This window comes from Rutidosis leptorrhynchoides, chromosome 10 (genome assembly GCF_046630445.1).
Source record: "Rutidosis leptorrhynchoides isolate AG116_Rl617_1_P2 chromosome 10, CSIRO_AGI_Rlap_v1, whole genome shotgun sequence".
NCBI lineage: Eukaryota > Viridiplantae > Streptophyta > Magnoliopsida > Asterales > Asteraceae > Rutidosis > Rutidosis leptorrhynchoides.
Genome location: NC_092342.1, coordinates 279,258,066 through 279,283,157, shown reverse-complemented (window position 1 = coordinate 279,283,157; position 25,092 = coordinate 279,258,066). Strand labels below are relative to the sequence as shown.

The 25,092-nt window shown below is 34.3% G+C and overlaps 1 protein-coding gene across 1 annotated transcript in view; it reads right to left on the bottom strand.

Annotated features, from left to right (window-relative positions):
- LOC139871074 (uncharacterized) overlaps positions 1 to 16,980 on the bottom strand; it is a 49,469-nt gene extending 32,489 nt beyond the window's left edge. Inside the window, exons 1-6 of the mRNA XM_071858815.1 lie at positions 16,858 to 16,980; positions 16,157 to 16,407; positions 15,082 to 15,184; positions 14,694 to 14,979; positions 10,436 to 10,821; positions 10,160 to 10,341 (exon numbers count right to left, since the gene is read on the bottom strand). Coding sequence (XP_071714916.1) covers positions 10,160 to 10,341; positions 10,436 to 10,821; positions 14,694 to 14,979; positions 15,082 to 15,184; positions 16,157 to 16,407; positions 16,858 to 16,980 — 1,331 coding nt within the window. The remainder of the gene's footprint in view (positions 1 to 10,159; positions 10,342 to 10,435; positions 10,822 to 14,693; positions 14,980 to 15,081; positions 15,185 to 16,156; positions 16,408 to 16,857) is intronic.
- Positions 16,981 to 25,092: the final 8,112 nt, after the last annotated feature.

Sequence of the window (25,092 nt, the reverse complement as noted above, 5' to 3'; positions counted from 1 at the left end):
AACGAAGAAATGGCATGATAAAAGAATCAGAAGTTCAAAAGAATTTAAAGAAGGAGACAGAGTTCTTCTTTTCAATTCACGATTCAAGCTATTTCCTGGAAAATTGAAATCGAGATGGTCTGGACCATTCATAGTCAAAAGAGTTTTCCCATACGGAACGATAGAATTAATAAATTCAAATGGAATTGAATTTAAAGTTAATGGTCACAGAGTTAAACATTACATAGATAGTCCGATGGAAGTCGACAACGAAGTTAATCACAATTTCGATACCACAGCTAACTAAGTGTGGGGAGAATCAAGTCTTTTAAGGATTTTATGTATTTCTGTTAGAGTTAGATTGTCTGTTTTCATGTAGTTCTCGAAAATGGAACCCGAATGGTCTTTCCCTAGCAGACCCTAAAGAACTAGTCTTCTCCCCTCATTCTGAATTTTTATTTTTATTTAGGAAATGAAGACTTCCTGTGAACTAAACCATGGTCTAATGCTACACGCTTTGATCACTAAACGTAATAATGACACACTTCCGAGTGAACTAGTATCAGTAATCAGAGAAAGATTGGACGGAGTAAGAAAAGAATTCAGATGCGAAGATAATAAGTTACAATTTGGTAAAGGAAAATCAAAATCCGCAGCGAAAAGAAGAGCACGACACCTTGAAAGATGTCACAAATGCGGAAAATGGTCACATGGAGGTAAATGTTCAAATAATCAAACCTATTCAAACACCGAATTTGTTACTTTATGCAGAGACGGACCGTTCATATGTTTAGAAGAAAAAACACTGAATGCTCGAGGTTACGCCTATGTAGCCATGGAAAATCAATTAAACCGACTATCTTATGAATGGGATAGATCGTATCACTAAGAATACTATCTCACAGGTAAGTCTGTACAGTTTTTATTTTTTTATTTTTATTTTTAACCTTTTGATAATAAACGCTAATTTGTTCGCTATAAAGTATTAAATTGGTATTGAATAAAATTAGGTTTGGCGACCGAAATTATTGATATCATTCAAAAATTTATTACATCACTGCGAAATTTAACGTTTATTCTTAAGGTATAAATATCTTTAATCAATCAACCCAAAATATTTCAAAAATTCGTCATGAGTTAAATTAGGTCATGGAACCGAAATTACTTTACCGAAAAGAGGGGCGTATATTTTTGATAATATTTGATTGATTAAAGTGGGATAAAAGCCAAAAAGATTTTTAATTTTATTTTTATCATGTTTTAAAATTAATATATAAAAATTAAAATAATATTGTAAACTTTTTAAAATTAATATATTTAAAATTGTAAATATTTGAAAAATTAATCTTTTTAATATAAGTTTGTATGTATAAAAACAAAAATATAATATAAGTTTGTTGTGAATTTATAATATAAATTTTTAATTAAGTTTGGTGTGAATTTTTAATTTTATGCATTTTAAATTTAAGTTTGGTGTGAATTTTTAATTTTATGCATTTTAAATTTAAGTTTGGTGTGAATTTAAAAACAAAAAATTACTTTATTTCGCTAAGTTAAAAATATGTTTTTTAAAATTCGTCGTGAGTTGAAGACTAGGTCGTTGAACCGAAATTGCTTTACCCGAGGGAGGGACGAGAACTTTTATTATCATTATTTTTAATCTTATTGAATTAAAGTATGCCATAAACATTAAAAAACCCAAAAATCTTTACTTTTAAAACCGCGCTTTGATTTGACAAATTTTAAAAATTTTGTCAAGAGACAGACTAGGACATCGATCCGAAACACCCTCGCTCCTAAAGGAAAACAAATTTTTAAAATTTAATTAATTATAAGTTTTATAAAGTATAAGGTTTTATTTAAAAAAAAAGGCTAAACACTGTAGCCGGGTACCCATGCGATCGCATGGGAATCACCCTATACCTCCATGCGATCGCATGGAGGCAAATTTTTGGCCAGATCAAAACAGACAGCGAGTCTGTTCTTCAACACAAACACACACATTTACACGAACCAACCCCAAAATCCTCTCTAAAATTCGCCATTTTTCACCGTAATTTATCATTTTTCTTGCTCTAATCATGCCTAGATTCTCATTCTTCAGCAAAATGGTAAAAATTACACCCCTAAACTCATAAATTTGCTAGTTTTTGTGATAAATTCCAATTTTTTACCTAATGCAATTTTGTTAATTTCTAGTGTAATTAGTGTTAAATTGTTAGTATTTTATGCATGTATAACCTAGATTGATTCTATTTAACATGATTTGAAGCCAAAAACTTCAAAATTTTTAGAAATCTAGGGTTTGTGTTCTTGAGCAATTTGGGGCTTTTTGATATAAACAGGTTATGGCCGATTTTTGTCATGAATTATTGCTAAATTGAGTAGTGTAACATGTTTAGATAGTTAAATGATCCAAACATTGATCCTAAACATGATTTTTAGAGATTAAAGTGGACTTTTTAAGTCCAAAATTCATGAACTTGATTAATTTGATATATTTGCCATTTGAGACTTGTTTAATTATTAGTAATGACTATTTTGACATGTTATTTGAGTTAAATGCTTATGAATTTTGTATACATTTTCATATGTGCTTATTTGAAAAGTGTAGAATTGTGAAAAATTGTGAAAATGTGTATAAGTTTAATTTTGATTTAACATGTTATAGTGATTGTTTTAAGTTGTTATTTTGCTAACACTAATGCATATTTGGATGCACAAATTTTGTGTTTAATGTGTTTTGCAGAAAGCCGATACGGGAGGTTCAGGAGCATCATCATCTAGACGACCAGCACCAGCACCAGAACCAGAACCAGAACCAGAAATGCAACACGAACAAGAACCACAACAAGAACCACAACAACAGCCTGATCAGCACATACCTTATTATGATCCGGTACAGTTTGTTGATGAATTCATAGTATTCCTAATGAGGCCGCCAGTAGAATTCTCAACGATTCCTGAGCACACTCTGCATCCTAATCTGAGATTTGATAGGAGATGGAGAGATTGCGAGACATATCAAAGGAACAAATTCAAATTGGTAACAAAAAATGTAGAGGTGCCAAGGGTAATGGATTGGGCCCCTTTGGAAACGGTCCATCTAGCTGACCGTGTTAGACAGCTTTTGGTACAAAGGTATGGCAGTTCTTCTTTTGCAGATTGGGAACGTCTTTTCACCATTCGTAGACCTGTATATAAGGAATGGTGTGTTGAGTTGATGAGTACTGTATCACTTGATACAAATATAGTTAGAACAGATGATAGAAGATTTCTTAGGTTTATCCTTAGCGGTAGGATGTACAGAATGTCCATGCCGGACATGGCCAGGGCCTTACAGATATATACTCCTGGTGAGTTGCTATTACCCGATTGTACAAATTTGATTCATTATGGTGAAAGGGTAGATAGTAACTTTGACGCTGACGCCATTTGGAGGCGTATGTCACATTTTGATGTTTTTACACGAGCAGGAGGACACTCCTATACACATATTGATAGAGCCGAGCTTCGTATTATTCATAGATTTTTGGCTAACTCAATTACACAGAGAGGTCACAATAAAGAAAAAATTACCTTACATGATTTATTCTACCTAAAGTGTATTCGGGATCCTAGAAGCTTTGTCAATATCCCTTACTGTGTTGCTTTTTATTTATCTAAAATGGTAGAGGGAATGCAGGACGGGAGTATAATAGGAGGAGGTATTTTTGTTACTTTCATTAGAGAGTATTTAGGTGTTGATAGGAACCAAGGGGGTCCATTACAGCTTTGTAGAGAACAGGTTGAGCCCTTAGGATTGAAAGTTTATGTGGGTGCTAAGGTATTGAAAAGTAGACGTAACCAGGCAGTACCCTATGAGGGATCTCATCCTCAGGTAGAGAGAGGCTCAGACGAGGAAATGGAGGAGGCGAAAGACATTAGGGATGTCTTTCAAGATGCTATTCTTGACGTCCACGTTCGTATAGATGAGGAAGCAATGACGAACGCGGCCAGACATAGTATGTACGAGCAGTGGAACTCCGAGCAAGCATACGAGGATTATAGGCGACGCCAACACAATAACTGGGTAGTTCATCAGCACCAAATCATGAGCCAGCTATCATATCAGGTACCAAATAATTACGTGCCTACTCGACCTGCTCATTTTCTGCCACACAGCCCCAATATCTGACCACCCTTTAACCGGTATGACTATAACCAAGCCTATCAGAACACCTATAACCAACAATGGAACCCACCTGATGAGATAAACTGGAACCCCTATCCAGACTGATTTGGTTCCATTTGGTTATTTATATGATTTTTATGTTTTTATCTTTTTACTTATTCATGTTTAAACTTATGTTATTGAATATACTTATGTAATCTTTATCATTTTTATTATTATTGTGTACTAATATTTCACATTTAGGATTTAAAAGTAGGATATTAAGTCCCATTTCAAATTGCCATGCATGTTTATATTTGTATGTAAGTATATTGTAAATTGTACAAAACAGGGTAAAACAGCGCATTTTCAAAGACTGGCATTAAGTTCAGCAAAAGCTACTAATTTTGACGACAAGATGACAAATAAATGTGATGTAACAACAGACGGAATGAACAAATGATATGCACCATTTATCATTCAGCAAACAAACGCCAATATGTTTGAAAACTTTGGTAAAATTTAATCATTTTTCTACGCTAATCACCCTCAATAATTTAAATTGTTACTGATTTCTTGCAAATGAGGGTATTGCAAGATCTTAAGTGTGGGAAGGGGTTAAATTCTTTCGGATTTTTAAATTTTTTTACTTTAAACACTTGGTTACCATTAGAAATACTAGTAAAGTAGTAGTTGTATTAGAATCTAGTGCTCTCTGATAATAAAGAACAGCCCTAGTCTTATATACTGACTACCCAATTCTAGTAAAATTTTACAAAATTTTCAATTAAATGAACTCAAAATCATGTTTATACATATTTATGAACGATAAAACTAGGTGTTAACACCGAAATTATTGTTACCTCGGAAAGGACATAAATTGAGAAACAAACCAAAATGTTAAAATTCATTTAAAATGGAATAGAGGACAATAAAAAGGAAAATAAAAGCCAAGTGTGGGAAAAATTACCAAGTTATCTTAAACATATGTCACATATTTCTGTAACAAATAATTGAAGATACAGTTGCTTTGGACTAAACTAAACTGTTTTACCCGATGAAAGAAAAGAAGAGATGGATCTACACGATGAATCAATTCCATCGTTAAAAGGAAGTAAAGTCTTTTGAAAAAGAAACGCGCTTCTTGATTTAGGTCATGAAGTTGTCGTCCAGACCAGCTGTAGGTTGATGAAAAATCTAGAAAAGTCATCTCTAAAATCAGCAGGAAATCTACGGACCTCAGCATAAAACAGGGTCACCAAGTGGTCAGATTTATCCTAACCATGAGAAGGATTTATCTCGTACAATGGGGGCACCGTGCAAATTAGCTTGATAAGACTAATAAATCAGATCCCCAGAAAGGATAATCTCCTTTAAAGATCAAAAATCAGCTTTTAAGACTGATATTACTCAATCCTAGAGATTGACCTTAAAGATTGAGAATTACAAACTCATGGAATTCAATGATATCTAAACTCGAGCTTGAACGAGAAAATATTTTGATAAAATTACAAACCGATTTGTTTTCTGAAAACCCATTTTCAATGCGTTCATTACCATTGAACGTAAAATCCTAGGAATTCATTAGGTCATCTGAACCAAATCGGGTGTCAACCGTAAGAACGGTGGTTGTATAGCATGGTCAAAGACAGGACCTTGTGCCAGACCGAAAAATCATAAGGGTGAGCTTTACTATTGCTCCTACCAAGGATAGTAATTGCGTCCGACACGTTATAGACCATAATTAAAAGCATGTCAGGGGACATTGCCTTAAAAGTTGCTTGTTCAACACTTTCCTTTACAATCGGATGGTAGTTTATCAAAAGGTAATATACGGAGCAAGTAAACTGGACGTGTTACTTTCCCAATACAAGGTTAGCAAGTGGGTGACACAAAACCGCAAGTTTTGAGCTAAAATTTTCAAATCTAAAACCCACCAAACCCACAAAAATATTTTGCAAACACCGGTGAAGGGTTATTCCGGAAAACTTATCTATGGTAAAAGCTAGATTTAATTTTCAAAAAAATCAAATGTTTTCATAAAGATCCAATTTCCTAAAGGATCTAAATTTTCATAAGTCATGTGAGACTGTAAACCACATCGTTACTACCATTGTTTATACCGCCGTATTGAAATCACTGATGTACAAAGTGTGAAGAATAAAGAAGTGATTCTAGTATTTCAAGACGATATTGCTTGAGGACAAGCAACGCTCAAGTGTGGGAATATTTGATAATGCTAAAAACGAACATATATTTCATAGCATTATTCCTCAAGAAAGACAAGCTTTTAGTTGCAATTGTTCTATTTACAAGTGATATTCGTTTAAATAATAAAAGGTGAAGACAAAAGACAGATTCGACGAATTGAAGACGCAAACGACCAAAAAGCTCAAAAGTACAAAATACAATCAATAAGGTTCCAATTATTGATAAGAAACGTCTCAAAATTACAAGAGTACAAGATTCAAAACGCAAAGTACAAGATATTAAATTATTCGCAAGGACGTTCGAAAATCCAGAACCGGGACCAGAGTCAACTCTCAACGCTCGACGCAACGGACTAAAAATTTCAAGTCAACTATGCACATGAATATAATATAATATATAATTAATTCTAAAAATTAATATATATATTATATTATATTTAAAAACCGTCGGCATAAAAAAACAAAGACTTTTGAGTCTCCCTAGCTGGCCATGCGATCGCATGGCCTGGAAGGCATAAATCCATGCGATCGCATGGTGCACAGTTCCAGCCCACATGCCTATAAAAATCGAGCTTTAGTGCACCACAAAAACACATCTTTTTCTTCTCCTCATTCAACATATAATATTTATATTTATATTATAATTTTAATTTTAATTTATAATAATAAGGGTGTGTTAGCGAATGTTGTAAGGGTGTAAGTCGAAATTCTGTCCGTGTAACGCTACGCTATTTTTAATCATTGTAAGTTATGTTCAACCTTTTTAATTTAATGTCTCATAGCTAAGTTATTATTATGCTTATTTAATCCGAAGTAATCATGATGTTGGGCTAAAAATATTAAAATTGGGTAATTGGGCTTTGTACCATAATTGGGGTTTGGACAAAAGAACGACACTTGTGGAAATTAGACTATGGGCTATTAATGGGCTTTATATTTGTTTAACTAAATGATAGTTTGTTAATTTTAATATAAAGATTTACAATTGAACATCCCTATAAATAACCATATACACTCGATCGGACACGATGGGCGGGGTATTTATATGTACGAATAATCGTTCATTTAACCGGACACGGGAATGGATTAATAGCCACTAGAATTATTAAAACAGGGGTGAAATTATGTACAAGGACACTTGGCATAATTGATAACAAAGTATCAAAACCTTGGGTTACATTCAGTCGACATCCTGGTGTAATTATTAAACAAAGTACTAAAATCTTGTTACATTTTAAGTCCCCAATTAGTTGGAATATTTAACTTCGGGTATAAGGATAATTTGACGAGGACACTCGCACTTTATATTTATGACTGATGGACTGTTATGGACAAAAACAAGACGGACATATTAAATAATCCAGGACAAAGGACAATTAACCCATGGGCATAAAACTAAAATCAACACGTCAAACATCATGATTACGGAAGTTTAAATAAGCATAATTCTTTTATTTCATATTTAATTTCCTTTATTTTATATTTAATTGCACTTCTAATTATAGCACTTTTATTTATTGTTATTGTATTTAATTGTACTTTTAATTATCGTACTTTTTAATTATCGCAAGTTTATTTTATAGCACTTTTATTTATCGCAATTTCATTATCGTTATTTACTTTACGCTTTAAATTAAGTCTTTTATTTATTTAATATTTTACATTTTGTTTTAACTGCGACTAAAGTTTTAAAATCAACAAACCGATCATTAAACGGTAAAAACCCTCCTTTATAATAATAATATTACTTATATATATATATATTTGTATTTTTATAAAATAAAACTAATATAGCGTTAAGCTTTGATTAAAAGATTTTCCCTGTGGAACGAACCGGACTTACTAAAAACTACACTACTGTACGATTAGGTACACTGCCAATAAGTGTTGTAGCAAGGTTTAAGTATATCTATTCAATAAATAAATAAATATCTTGAGTAAAATTGTATCGTATTTAATAGTATTTCCTTGTAAAATATAAGCTATTTTATATACACCTCGCATAACATCAATAGGATTATGCATGTTTGTACTTTTGATATTGCCTTTAGTTAGGTTATGTTGAATCCTGAATTAGTTATATATGCGGTTGAGATAAGGTATAAGATATGCATGTCGTTGGAAAGCTAGCAAAAAATTAAGAACTTTTCATTTAGATATCGAATGGTTTCGATGAACAGATTTGGAGTTATAGTCAATTGAAATTTGGTATTATTATTAAAAATGATTATTATTATCGTCGTTATAATTTTTATCTAATTATTATTATTATTATTATTATTATTATTATTATTATTATTATTATTATTATTATTATTATTATTATTATTATTATTATTATTGTTATTATTATTATTATCATCATCAATAAAAAGTATAATCATTAAAAATTGTTATTATTACTATCGTTATTATAGTTAAAGTTATAATTAGTATTATTATTATCATAATATCTATTATCATTAGTATTATTATAATTAAAAATTAATATTAGTAACACCTAATTATTATGATTATTATTATTATCATTAACACGAATGCGATATAAAAGACGATTAAAAGCTATTAAACAAACCGATTAGGAAATAATGAGTATGAGTATCATGATGAAATTTAAATTATTGTAAAATATTGATTTAGATAAAATTATCGTTTTTCATTATTTTTATCACTATTATTATTAAAAGTATTATTAATATTAAAACTATCATTTTTACAAAATTATTATTTTAATAGGAATATCATTGTTAATATAAAATTTCATTATTTTTATTAATATGAATTACCATTTTATCATAATATCATTTTAGCAAATATAAATATTGTTATTATTATTAATAGAATAATAATAATTATTATTACAAAATAATATAACTTTTACTTTCTATTATTATTATCGATATTATTTTATCAAATAAATATGTAATACAAAGATGTTTTACTACGTGTAACATAATTACATTAATACTACCTATCATATTATTTTTATGATGTTAAATGAACTTATAAATTTTATTACTTAAGATATATAAAAGTATATTTTATATAAAATTTTATTTATTAATAAATGAAATATATTATTTACTCTAATAGATCTTTTAAAAATATTTAAAAATATAAAAACGACGATATTTAAACTATATATTAATTTTGAGAATTAGTGCACCCCTAATTGACGCGAATCCTAAAGATAGATCTATCGGGCCTAACAAACCCCATCCAAAGTACCGGATGCTTTAGTACTTCAAGTTTTTATATCATGTCCGATGGATGTCCCGGAATGATGGGGATATTCTTATATGCATCTTGTTAATGTCGGTTACCAGGTGTTCAATCCATATGAATGATTTTGTCTCTATGCATGGGACGTATATTTATGAGAAATGGAAATGAAATTCTTGTGATCTATTAAAATGATGGAAATGAATGATTATGATAAACTAATGAACTCACCAACCTTTTGTTTGACACTTTAAAGCATGTTTATTCTCAGGTATTAAAGAAATCTTCCGCTGTGCATTAGCTCATTTTAAAGATATTACTTGGAATCATTCATGACATATTTCAAAAGACGTTGCATTCAAGTCGTTGAGTTCAGTAAAGATTATGATTAAGTAAATGACAGATTAGATCATTTATAGATAGATATTATGAAATGGTATGCATGCTTGTCAACTTTCGATGTAATGAAAGTTTGTCTTTTAAAACAAATGCAATGTTTGTAAAATGTATCATATAGAGGTCAAATACCTCGCGATGTAATCATATGTTATTGTATTCGTTCTTATAGATTAGGACGGGTCTTTACAAAACGTACCTGTAAAAATATTCGAGGTCCGTCTCTTCCCTTATATCATGCGGACGACATGCATCGACTACCATCTTGACCTCTGTATCACCCCTCTTAACTACTACTACATTCCATGCATGAGGGGCAAAATCCAAATACCCTCTTACAAGTTCACATGGAACTCGAGGCTTCACTCTGTCACAAAGGTACTAAATTTTCAAATAAAAAAAAATATTAGTAAGTACAACGTAGAATCATCAGCAAACAAAATATATTGTACTAAGTGAGATATAAGTCTGTTACCTTCATCAGCAAGGCTCTATGTCTACAAACACCAAATTGTAGACTTCCAATAGGGACAATAACTGAATTTGTCCTTGTTTTAACCAATTGAAAAGATTTTTCACAAAGACCAAAGAGAACAGCATCCTCTGAGGCGTTAATACTAAGTTTTGCATATTTCATACTATTATCGTTGTTCCCAGTGGGACAAGTGCAGACAAAAGGCTTGTTATAATTTGATCCCGATAAGGACTTACGTGCCCTATCAATCATTGCACTTCTGTCACTCCCTCCAAAATGATCTGATACGAATTGAGCAAGTATAGAAGCAACCTGCAAATTATCAAGACAACTATCGCCCCCATCTTTGTTGAAACCATGAATTTCACTTAGATGAGACAATAATGCTTTTGCGCAATGTAACGACCCAACCCGTTATCCAACCGAATATGCAACAAGATTTTTTTTTATACAGATAGGGTGCGCGGCGCGCAACCCTCCTTTTGCGCGGCGCGCACAAGGCCATTCAGCTTCTGTCCGGATTTTTCGTTTTTGCGTTAAAGATCTATCACTTCCCGACACTTTTAGACGAAAATGTTTTCACAACATTTAATAATAGTTAAAACTAACACGTCATAAACTGGAACATGAGGAGGTAGAATGATGGGATCTCTTCTGTGTGGGCCTTCACAAGTAGATTTCTTACCTTTAGGCTTTTGAGAAGGACTTCTTCTACATTCACTACTGGTGCATTCCCATACTTTACTGCTGTAGTGACCCAAACTTTTCCATGTTTATATATATATTAAATGAAATTGTTATTTACATGATTAAGTGTTTCCAACATGTTAAGCAATCAAACTTGTTAAGACTTGATTAAATGAAATAAGTTTCATATAGACAATTGATCACCCAAGTTGACCGGCGATTCACGAACGTTACAAATTTGTAAAAACTACATGTTGTGGTATATATACACATATATATATGGTTGACATGAGATTATGATGAGTAATTATCTCACTAAGTATATTAACAATGTGTGATATACATAAGAAATGAGATTACTAAGTTAAGAAACTCGAAATGATATATATAACGATTATCGTTATGATAACGTATACTAAATACATATGTATCATATTAAGATATTGATACACTATATTTAACATGATAAAATGATATTTAAATATATCATTAAGTGTGTTAACGATGAACTACATATGTAAAAACAAGACTACTAACTCAAGAATTACGAAACGAGACTTATATGTAACGATTATCGTTGTAACGATATTTTAATGTATATATCATATTAAGAGATATTCATACATCATAATATCATTATAATATAATAATTTAACATCTCATTTGATTTAATAAATAATGGGTTAACAACATTTAACAAGACCGTTAACTTAAAGGTTTCAAAACAACACTTACATGTAACGACTAACGATGACTTAACGACTCAGTTAAAATGTATATACATGTAGTGTTTTAATATGTATTCATACACTTTTGAAAGACTTCAAGACACTTATCAAAATACTTCTACTTAACAAAAATGCTTACAGTTACATCCTCGTTCAGTTTCATCAACAATTCTACTCGTATGCACCCGTATTCGTACTCGTACAATACACAGCTTTTAGATGTATGTACTATTGGTATACACACTCCAATGATCAGCTCTTAGCAGCCCATGTGAGTCACCTAACATATATGGGAACCATCATTTAGCAACTAGCATGAAATATCTCATAAAATTACAAAAATATGAGTAATCATTCATGACTTATTTACATGAAAACAAAATTACATATCCTTTATATCTAATCCATACACCAACGACCAAAAAAACCTACAAACACTTTCATTCTTCAATTTTCTTCATCTAATTGATCTCTCTCAAGTTCTATCTTCAAGTTCTAAGTGTTCTTCATAAATTCCAAAAGTTCTAGTTTCATAAAATCAAGAATACTTCCAAGATTGCAAGTTTACTTCCAAGTTTTCTAAATCCATTCCAAGTAATCATCCAAGATCAAGAAACCTTTGTTACTTACAGTAGGTTATCTTTCTAATACAAGGTAATAATCATATTCTAACTTTAATTCAATTTCTATAACTATAACAATCTTATTTCGAGTGGAAATCTTACTTGAAATTGTTTTCGTGTCATGATTCTGCTTTAAGAACTTTCAAGCCATCCAAGGATCCTTTGAAGCTAGATCCATTTTTCTCATTTCCAGTAGGTTTATCCAAGGAACTTGAGGTAGTAATGATGTTCATAACATCATTCGATTCATACATAAAAAGCTGTCTTATTCAACGTTATAAACTTGTAATCACTAGAACATAGTTTAGTTAATTCTAAACTTGTTCGCAAATAAAGTTAATCCTTCTAACTAGACTTTTAAAATCAACTAAACCCATGTTATATATCTATATGATATGCTAACTTAATGATTTAAAACCCGGAAACACGATAAACACCATAAAACTGGATATACGCCGTCGTAGTAAAACCGGGGGCTGTTTTGGTTGGGAAAATTAAAAGCTAAGAAGAACTTTGATTTAAAAGCTATACTTCTGGAAAAATGATTTTTCTTATGAACATGAAACTATATCCAAAAATCATGGTTAAACTCAAAGTGAAAGTATGTTTTTCAAAATGGTCATCAAGATGTCGTTTTTTCGACAGAAATGACTACCTCTTTAGTAATTGACATGTAACTTAAATTTCCGACTATAAACCTATACCTTTTCTGTTTAGATTCTTAAAATAGAGTTCAATATGAAACCATAGCAATTTGATTCACTCAAAACGGATTAGAAACGAAGAAATGGCGAGTAAAACAAGATTGATAAAAACTACTCATTTTACCTACGTGAAAGTTAGTAATAAATCTATTCCAACCATAACCTAATCAACTTATATTGTATATTATGTAATCTTGAGATACCATAGACACGTATACAATGTTTCGACCTATCATGTCGACACATCTATATATATTTCGGAACAACCATAGACACTCTATATGTGAATGTTGGAGTTAGCTATACAGGGTTGAGGTTGATTCCAAAATATATATAGTTTGAGTTGTGATCAATACTGAGATATGTATACACTGGGTCGTGGATTGATTCAAGATAATATATATCGATTTATTTCTGTACATCTAACAGTGGACAACTAGTTGTAGGTTACTAACGAGGACAGCTGACTTAATAAACTTAAAACATCAAAATGTATTAAAAGTATTGTAAATATATTTTGAACATACTTTGATATATATGTACATATTTGTTATAGGTTCGTGAATCGATCCGTGGCCAAGTCTTATTTCCGAGGAAGGAAATATCTATGAAAGTGAGTTATAGTCCCACTTTTAAAATCTAATATTTTTGGGATGAGAATACATGCAGGTTTTATAAATGATTTAAAAAATAGACACAAGTACGTGAAACTACATTCTATGGTTGAATTATCGAAATCGAATATGCCCCTTTTTATTAAGTCTGGTAATATAAGAATTAGGGAACAGACACCCTAATTGACGCGAATCCTAAAGATAGATCTATTGGGCCTAACAAACCCCATCCAAAGTACCGGATGCTTTAGTACTTCAAAATTTATATCATATCCGAAGGGTGTCCCGAAATGATGGGGATATTCTTATATATGCATCTTGTTAATGTCGGTTACTAGGTGTTCACCATATGAATGATTTTTATCTCTATGTATGGGATGTGTATTGAAATATGAAATCTTGTGGTCTATTATTATGATTTGATAATATATAGGTTAAACCTATAACTCACCAACATTTTTGTTGACGTTTTAAGCATGTTTATTCTCAGTTGATTATTAAGAGCTTCCGCTGTCGCATACTTAAATAAGGACGAGATTTGGAGTCCATGCTTGTATGATATTGTATAAAAACTGCATTCAAGAAACTTATTTTGTTGTAACATATTTGTATTGTAAACCATTATGTAATGGTCGTGTGTAAACAGGATATTTTAAATTGTCATTATTTGATAATCTACGTAAAGCTTTTTAAACCTTTATTGATGAAATAAAGGTTATGGTTTGTTTTAAAAATGAATGCAGTCTTTGAAAAACGTCTCATATAGAGGTCAAAACCTCGCAACGAAATCAATTAATATGGAATGTTTTTAATTAATAAGAACGGGACATTTCAACTGCTTTGTTGAAGAGCTCTTGAAGTTCAGGTTTCAGGTTTCAGTGTATCTTTGATACCACCTTTACCTTTGCCAATAAAGTACTGCAGTATCTTCATCCATTCACTGAACCCTAAGGTTCTCAGTTCAGTGTAGTCAATTCTTTCTTGAACATTACCTTCTCTGCTGACAGAGAAAGCCCTTTTTGTGCCTTTGCGCACCTTGATGATCTTGCTTGGATTTGATATTCTGGTTAGCACATCACCATATCTGCTCCTATTGTAATGATCAGATAATTCTATTGTTCGTTTAGTTTCTATAGGAGCATCAGCAGGTGCTTTCTTAGCAGCTTCCAGTTCATCGAATGCCTTGTCCTGTTCTTTAACAATAGGTTTGGCTAACTTGAGGGACTCAGCCTCTTGCTTTCTATCAGCAGCCAACTTAGCTTCTTCTTCCTGAAGCCTTAGCCTCTCAGCAAGTTCAGCATCAGCATCCTCCATTCTTTGCCTTTCAACTTGTAGACCCAAAAGATAGTAATTGACAGTGATGTTCAGGGATTTAGCTATTTCAATCATCTTCCTGCCCTCAACAGTTTTAAGGGCATCACGATATTGCCTTAGATCCATATCCAGTTTCCGAGCCTCATGAAATTGAGCTTTCTCTTCATCAGTATGTAGCCTTTGACCACTGTTATTTAGATACACACCAATTTCAATGCCATAAGTCAAGACAGTGATATAGAATGGCTGATCAAGTGGATGATGCAGCAATCTAACTTGGCGTATCCTTTCAGAAATAGCTGCTTGTCTTTGCTCAAGCAATTCAGGTACAGTGATCTCCAGCCTGTAAGCCTCTCTTTCATCTGGATTCATCCTTCTTAGATCTGGCTCACCCCGTGCAACTGAATCATCTTCCCAAGTTGTGTGTTTATCATGACATTTTGGGGAAGATGAAGGACATTTTGGGGAAGATGAAGGATGCATGATTGATTCTGCTATGCCAGAAGAACTTACTGAGTACTGATTAATTCGTTCATCCTGTGTTCTGTCAAAATAAGCAAGAGTCCAGGCAGAGATAGGTGATTGAATAAATAGATGATCTCCTCTGCCCCAGACTGTGAAATCAGCAGGATCAACAGTATCAGCATCTTGATTAACACCCAGCTCATTCACTTTTGCTGGGTCTTCACCACTTGTTACACCTAGCAGCACACTTCTGGCTGGGTCTTCAATCACAACACTCCTTGTTGTGTCTTCGGTACCAGCTGACTGATTAGTATCAGCTGGCACAACTGCCACAGTATCTTCATCAGCTACCTCAAATAAGGGTCCTTTCCTTAGGGGCTGGTTGTCCCTTAGAGCAGATTTTACCCTTTGTTTATTAATTGGCATGGGTTCAGCTGATGGTTTTTGTGGAGGCAGATAAGGAACAATTGCTAAGTGCTCCCCCTCAGCTGATTCATCCTCATCAAGGTTGATGATGTCTGCTGGCTGTTGTTGTGCAGCTGGCTGAGCAGAAGATGCTGGTCGAGAGGATTGGATGGTTTCTAACATTGCATCTAGCCATTTCATGAAAACATCAGCTCTAACCCTTCCTGACTCAGTAGAAGCTAAGTAATCTTTCATCTCTTCAAGAGTCATCTTCTTAATTCTCTCTGCTCGCTCAGGATACAACTTTGCTTTCTTTCTATCATGTTTCACCATGAACCTAGCATTTCTTTTCAAAGCAGCCCTTTTGTGTTCAGCAATGCTGAGAAGTTTATCATGAATTTCACGCTTTTCAGGATCGAGGGATCGTGCATGCTCAATTTTATGTCATTTTAGAGCAGCATATGCCTCAAATTTAGCGTTGAAAGCAGCATCCAGTTCCTGCTGTCTCTTCTGATTCCTCTCTTGTTTTCTTTTCATTTTTCGTTCAATAGTTTGAGAGACAGCAAAAGATTCAGCTATAGCCAGTTCAGACACATCACTGGGCTTACTGCCAGAACCAATATCATCCACAGATGTGGCAGACACACTGGGTTGAGATTCACCAGCTGCCTGGACACCTGCTTCAGTATGAGCGTTGCTGGGCTTAGTATCAGAATCTTGACCAGTACCATCACCACCATCATCACCATCCCTCCTTTGTTGTTTTGGAGCCTTTTCATGCTCATGCTCCCCCTCAGATTATTTTCTCTTTTTAGACTTCTTTTTAGACTTCTTCTCCCCCTTTTTGTCATCAGCAGGTGCAGAAGGATGAGCAGGGGAGACCTGTGCATCAAGGTCACTATCTGATTCAGGAACTGAGTAAGCAAAGCTGTTCCAGTTAGCATCAGCAGGAGATATATGGGCACCAGGATCTATGCCATATTGCCTGAGATAGATGGGCACCATGATTCTACTTCAAGAATTTTCAAGCCATCCAAGATCCTTTGAAGCTAGATCAATTTTTGTCACTTCCAGTAGGTTTACCTACTAAACTTAAGGTAGTAATGATGTTCATAACATCATTTGATTCATATATATATATATATATATATATATATATATATATATATATATATATATATATAACTATCTTATTTGAAGATTTAAACTTGTAATCACTAGAACATAGTTTAGTTAATTCTAAACTTGTTCGCAAACAAAGTTAATCCTTCTAACTTGACTTTTAAAATTAACTAAACACATGTTCTATATCTATGTGATATGCTAACTTAATGATTTAAAGCCTGGAAACACGAAGAACACCGTAAAACCGGACATACGCCATCGTAGTTAAACCGGGGGCTATTTTGGGTTAGATAATTAAAAACTATGATAAACTTTGATTTAAAAGTTGATCTTCTGGGAAAATGATTTTTCTTATGAACATGAAACTATATCCAAAAATCATGGTTAAACTTAAAGTGAAAGTATGTTTTTCAAAATGGTCATCAAGACGTCGTTCTTTCGACTGAAATGATTACCTCTTACAAAATTGAATTGTAACCTGTATTTCCGACTATAAACTTATAATTTTTCTGTTTAGTTTCATAAATTTCAGTTCATTATGAAATCATAGAAACTTGAATCACTCAAAACGGATTTAAAACCAAGAAGTTATGGGTAAAACAAAATTGGATAATTTTTCTTGTTGTTGCTACGTGAAATTTGTAACAAATCTATACTAACCATAACTTAACTAACTTATATTGTATTATACATGTACTCTAACATATTATGTAACCTTGATAGACCATAGACATGTATGCAATGTTTTGACATATCATATTGACGTTATCTATATATATTATTTGGAACAACCATAGACACTCTATATGCGGTAATGATCGAGTTAGCTATACAGGGTTGAGGTTGATTCCAAAATAATATATATACTTTGATTTGTGATCGAGTCTGAGACTTGTATGCAATGGGTCATGGATTGATTCGAGATAATATATATTGATTTATTTCCGTACTACTAACTGTGGACAATTATTTGTGGACTACAAACGTTGGACTATCAACTTAACAAACTTAAATCGTTAAAACATAATAAAATATGGTATAATTATATTTCGATCATACTTTGATATATATATACATATTTGTTATAGGTTCGTGAATCGACCAGTGGCCAAGTGTTATTTTCCGACGAAGTGATAATCTGTGAAATTGAGTTATAGTCCCATTTTTACTATATAATATTTTGGGATGAGAATACATGCAGTATTGTAAATGTTTTACAAAATAGACACAAGTACTTGAAATTACATTCTATGTTGGATTATGAATACCGAATATCACCCTTTTAGCTTGGTAACCTAAGAATTAGGGAACAGACAACGTAATTGACGCGAATCCTAAAGGTAGATCTACGGGCACTAACTCCCCCCATACTGGAAACTGGTATGCTTTAGTACTTCGAGTTATTAATATAGATGGATTTCTGTTTTGGGGATATTCTATATGCATTTTGTTAATGTCGGTTACCAGGTGTTCAACATATGAATTGTGATGTCCCGTACAAAATTAACGTGTACGGATCATCAACAACAGGATCATTACAAGGTCAAACACTATATGCTATTTTAAAATAAGTTTGCATTCATAAGAAAAGGTGACGTCATAACCAACGTCAAATGTTTAACATACGATAGTGTGCTTCTACGAATAGAAGGCAATAATAATAGTACGTGACCCAATGGTCATTACAAATTCATTGTTTCAAAAGTAACATAGTTTGAATGCAAAATAAATGTTTCATGTGGAGACATCTCTAACAGAAGCAGCGGGTGTCTACACAGCAATACTACAACAACAAGACAACTACATCGGAAGCAATCAAACCTCTAAGCACCTGAGAAAACATGCTTAAAAATGTCAACACGAATGTTGGTGAGCTATAGTTTAATATAACAGTAATGTAAGGTAGGCCACGAGATTTCGGTATTTTAAAACAGTATGAAAAGTATATGTTCAACCGTGGGCACTTGGTAACTAACTTAACGTAATATCACCCCCTAAAAGTACACTTGGTGTGTGCGTAAGTTTACGAAGTATTAAACACTCATTAAATGCTAGTGCTACTAGCCCGAGTGGGGATGTCAAACCCTATGAATCCATATTTAAGATTCGTGTTCACCGGTTCAAAGACCAATGACTAAACGTTATCGAGCTAAGGGGAAAGTTTATGCCATTGTATAACCCACACATATATAAAGTTTAAGTACTCGTGCCTAGTATGTAAAACGTAAAACGCGCAAGTATTCTCAATCCCAAAATAGTTAAAGTAAAAAGGGATGCTATAACTCACAGTGAAAAGTAGTAAAGTCGGTACGAGATAAGTAAGCAAGTAGTTGGTCCGAAAGGTCCTCAACCTAAGTCAAAAGTTACTAAGTCAGTAAATCATTCCCAAAAGTTTAAAAGTAATGTAAATTAGGTCTTAAGTATCATCATCATTCATCATAAGTCAAAAAGGGTAAAGTAAGTTTCAATCAAGAATAGAGTTCGAAACAAAGGCTGACTTCGTTCAGTCGCCACGACCTATATACAAACTAAAATGAGGTGAGACTAGTGGACATGGCTCCGTATATGAGTCCCCTAGTTGCTGACCAATTTCCAGAACCAAACTCATTTTTTTTACCGTGGTGACGGTTTAAGTGCGAGTAGGTCAGAAATTTCAGCACAACGTTAAAAGGGCGTAGTGATTTTCGAAAGGCTATAAATCCTAAACCGTAAATCGGATTAAGATGAGGCCTAAACAGAAAATCATATAATCGAACCGAACTAACTAGAAATCAACTTTCCAGTAGCCCAGGTAGCCTGATCAGATCCAAAAAACAGTAAACAATGTGCTTCAGTGGGTTCTTGGTGCTTGATGCTCATCACGGTTCTCATCCTTGATGCCTATAGCTTCAAGTGTACAACTCGTTGATGTGTTTGCATCATATTAACCAAGTTTTGACCGTCATAACACTAGTGTATGTCTAAGATATGTAACACAACTCATTTAAGGGTTGTAAGTAGGTTGATGAACCAAAGTTACATCAAGATCTTAGATCTGACACATACATGAGTTCTAATAGTAATATTAAACTACAAACTTGAAAGTAAACTAAATAAACAAGATCTTAGGTTGTAGAACTTAGATCTTAGTTAGATCTTGAAGATCCTAGACTATAAAGTCTAGATTTAGTGTTCTTAAGTTAAACCCTAAGTTACGGAACTTGGATCTTTACTTTAATAAAACCATAAGTTATTAAACTTAGATTTTTGTCTTGTAAAATGTATTTAAGCTTATAAGCTTTTGTTTTAGACAAAATTGGAAGACCATAAGCTATAGAAACTTAGATCCAACATAAGTGTATGAAGTTATAACTAGAAAGTTTAACTTCCATGTTCTTGAACTTACAAAGTTTAACTTTAGTTTCAAGAAAAATGAGATCAAGTTTAACTAGTAATACTTGACCAACATATATAAATCATGAATTTAAAAGAAAGAAAAGATGAACTTCAAGTGTAGAACCATAAGCTAACAAGCTTAGATTCTTGTTCTTGACTTCTCATCAAACTAAGTATGGAAGAAACAAGATCCATTAAGATACAAACTAGAAAGTTTGATCTTTAACAACAAACAACCAACTAGTAAATTGATGATGATACTTGGTGATTTTTAAAGGAAAAAGAAGAAAGAAAGTAAAGTTCTTCACTTACAAATTAGAGAGAAAAGTTGAGAGAAAATAACGTGTAAGTAAGATGTGTGTGAAATGAAATGAAAACTAGCTTATAAGTAACAAAAAAAAAAAAAATTGAACTCCCTCCCATGCGCTACTAGGCTGACGGTTTGGAGGCTCAAAGGGGAAGTCAAATTGATGCTTTCATGTGTGGGAAGATGTTGAATGCTAGAATGAGGTATAAGGTTAAATGTATGGGAAAGAGGTCATGCATGCTTGCAACAACTTTGTCCCCTAACTTAACTTAATTAACCTTGTTTAAGCTTAATGTATCATTAGCATAATAGTGGGCTTACTAGTTAGTCCATCAAGTAAATGTAGGGTGGGCTTCCAAGTTCAAGTCCATTAATATAAGCCCATGTAAGTGTGCAACAATTTAGTAAACGCCCAAGTAATTAACTACTAACATTAGTTAATTAGAAATAAGTAATAATAATTAATTATGAACGTAAATAATATTCGAAATATTATTCGAGAAAAACACGTGTCGAAAAAACGAGTCGGGACTTGTAAAGTCAAATACGGTAACAAGTAAAATGTATAAGAATACATTTATTAAAGCGCAAGTATAAATAATAAATATTAATAAATATAAGTCGGAAAATCCAGGGTCATTACATTACTCACCTGTTAAATAAAATTTCGTCCCGAAATTTTAAGCTGAGGTAGATGGAGGAGTTGGGAAAAGGTGAGGATACTTTTGCATCATTTGATCCTCTCGTTCCCAGGTAAACTCGGTTCCTCGTTTGGAATTCCATCGGACTCGGACGATCGGAATTTTGTTGCATTTCAAAGTTTTGACCTCACGGTCCATAATTTCGACAGGTTCTTCTACGAAGTGGAGTTTGTCATAAATCGTAAGTTCTTCCAGTGGTATGACAAGTTCCGGTTCAGCAAGACACTTCTTCAAATTCGATACATGAAAGGTAGGATGAACTGAGCTCAATTGAGTCGGAAGATCCAGTCGGTAAGCAACGGGTCCAACACGCTCCAAGATTTCGAAAGGACCAATGTATCGCGGGTTTAACTTTCCACGTTTTCCAAAACGAATCTCACCTTTCCAAGGTGCGACCTTCAACATTACACGGTCACCCACGTTGAATTCGAAGTCTTTACGTTTAAGGTCGGCATAACTCTTTTGGCGATCACGGGCCGTCTTGAGTCTCGCTTGAATTTGGACAATCTTCTCGATTGTTTCATGGACTAGCTCGGGTTCGGTGATTAGCTTTTCGCCTACTTCAGCCCAACAAATAGGAGAACGGCATTTGCAGCCATACAACGCTTCGAAAGGTGCAGCATTAATACTCGAATGATAACTGTTGTTGTAAGAGAATTCGGCTAGCGGCAAATGCCTTTTCCAAGCCTTTCTGAAATCAATAACACAAGCACGCAACATGTCCTCCAAAGTCTGAATTGTGCGTTCGTTTTGTCCGTCGGTCTGTAGGTGATACGCAGTACTCATGTCGAGACGAGTCCCCAAGGCTTGCAAATAACGCCAAAATCTGGAAGCAAAACGTGCATCTCGGTCTGAAATAATCGATAAGGGCACGCCATGATGAGATACAATTTCCTTTATGTATAATTGAGCGAGTTTTTCCATCGTGTCCGTTTCTTTCATGGCTAAGAAGTGTGCAGATTTGGTAAGACGGTCAACGATAACCTAGATGGTATCGTATCCGCCCACCGTCTTTGGTAGTTTCGTAATGAAGTCCATCGTTATCCTTTCCCACTTCCATTGTGGGATTTCCGGTTGCCGAAGTAACCCAGAGGGCCTCTGATGTTCGGCCTTAACCTTTGAGCAAGTCAAACACTTTCCAACATAAGTTGCAACATCCTTCTTAAGATTAGGCCACCAATACTGTTCCTTAAGATCGTGGTACATTTTACCGGCTCCTGGATGAATCGAATATCTTGACTTATGGGCTTCGTCTAGAATGAGGCTTCGCAAATCCCCATAACTAGGCACCCAAATTCTTCCGACGAAGTATCGGAGTCCTGTCTCCTTAACCTCGAATCGAGAGACGAGAATGTTCAAGTGTTCGTGAGATATATTCTCCTCTTTGAGAGCTTCATCTTGGGCTACTCAGATCTGGCTATTGAGATTTGAATGAATGGTGATGTTCAGGGCCCGAACACGAAGAGGTGCCATCCTATCCTTTCGGCTCAAAGCGTCAGCTACAACATTGGCCTTGCCAGGATGGTAACAAAGTTCACAATCATAGTCATTCAGTGTCTCGATCCATCGTCACTGTCTGATGTTCAGTTGTTTCTGATCGAAAATGTGTTGGAGGCTTTTGTGGTCGGTGAAGATAGTACTTTTAGTTCCATAAAGATAGTGTCTCCACAATTTGAGCACAAAAACAACGGCTCCAAGTTCGAGATCGTGAGTAGTGTAGTTTTGCTCGTGAATCTTTAGTTGTCGAGAAGCATAAGCAATGACCTTAGTTCTTTGTATCAATACGCAACTAAAACCATTTTTCGAGGCATCACAATATGCTACGAAATCGTCACTGCCTTCAGGAAGTGATAAGATAGGCGCGGTGGTTAACTTCTGCTTCAAGGTTTGAAATGCTGATTCGTGATCGATTTCTCAAACGAACTTCTTCCCTTTGTGAGTCAGCGCGGTCAAAGGACGCGCAATCAGAGAGAAACCTTCAATAAATCTTCGGAGTAACCGGCGAGACCTAAAAATTGGAGGATATGAGTCAGAGTAGTGGGGGTTTACCACTTACTGATAGCTTTGATCTTTGTGGGATCAACCTTGATACCTTGATCGCTCATAATATGACCCAGGAATTGGACTTCCTTCAATCAAAACTCACACCTGGAGAATTTGGCATAAAGTTGCTCTTGTCTCAAGAGTTCAAGCACTAGTCGAAGATGTTGCTCATGTTCTTCTTCGCTTTTAGAGTAGATGAGGATATCATCTATGAAGACGATAACGAATTTATCCAGGTATGGCTTGCATACACGATTCATGAGATCCATAAACACGGCAGGTGCGTTGGTTAAATCTAATGGCATCACGAGAAACTCATAGTGACCATAACGGGTTCTGAACGCAGTTTTCATCACATCACTCTCTTTCACCCTCAGCTAGTGATAACCTGATCACAAATCGATTTTAGAGTAAATGCTTAATCCTTGCAGCTGATTGAAAAGATCGTCAATTCGGGGAAGGGGATACCGATTCTTGATCGTCAACTTGTTCAGCTCACGATAATCGATACACATGCAGAAAGATCCGTCCTTCTTCTTCACAAATAAAATAGGTGCGCCCCAAGGCGATGAACTTGGTTGGATAAATCCACGGTCTAGCAGTTCTTGTAGTTGACTCTGCAACTCTTGCATTTCGGAAGGTGCGAATCGATAAGGTGCGCGAGCTATAGGTGCAGCTCCTGGCACTAAATCGATCAGAAACTCCACTGCCCTCATTGGTGGTAATCCAGGCAATTCTTCTGGGAACACATCGGGAAATTCGTTCATAATTCGTACATCATCCACGCTCTTCACCTCGGTTTTCAATGTTTTCACATGTGCTAAAATGGCAAGACGTCCTTTCTTCATGATCTTTTGTGCTTTCATGCAACTAATGAGGTTCATCTTCGAGTTACATCTCTCTCCGTAAATAATCAGTGGCTCACCATCTCCGTGTGGTATACGAATAGCTTTATCTCCACAGATAATGTCGGCCCTTACCTTGGTCAACCAGTCCATACCGACAATCACATCAAAACTTCCCAATTTGATGGGTATCAAGTCAATATCGAAATCCACACCAGCTATGTTGATAATACCTCCTCGGCTAATTTGGTCAACTTTCTCAAGTTTTCCATTGGCTACCTTAACAAGCATACTCTCCTTTAAAGGAACTAACGACCAATTTATCTTAGAGCAAAAGTGTCTACATACATAACTCCTATCGGCACCAGTATCAAATAGGACAGAAGCTAATAGATTGTTGATAGTGAATATATCTGTAACCAAGTCGGGGTTCTCACGGGCATCCCTTGCATTTACATTGAAAGCTCTTCTACGCACTGGCCTGCCGTCCTTTCTCTTATTGGGACATTCATTCCTGAAGAGGCCCTGTTTTCCACACTCATAGCACTTCCTTGGTCCAGTAGGGTTTGTCTTCACAGTTGGGGTGGTGATCTTGCAGTCTTTGCCAATATGCCCAGTCCTTTTACACTTTTCACAGACCATGTTGCAGTATCCGGTATGATGCTTGTAGCATCTCTTGTACTGCGGGAGACTACCCTTGTAGTTAGGGTTCGAGCTAGGG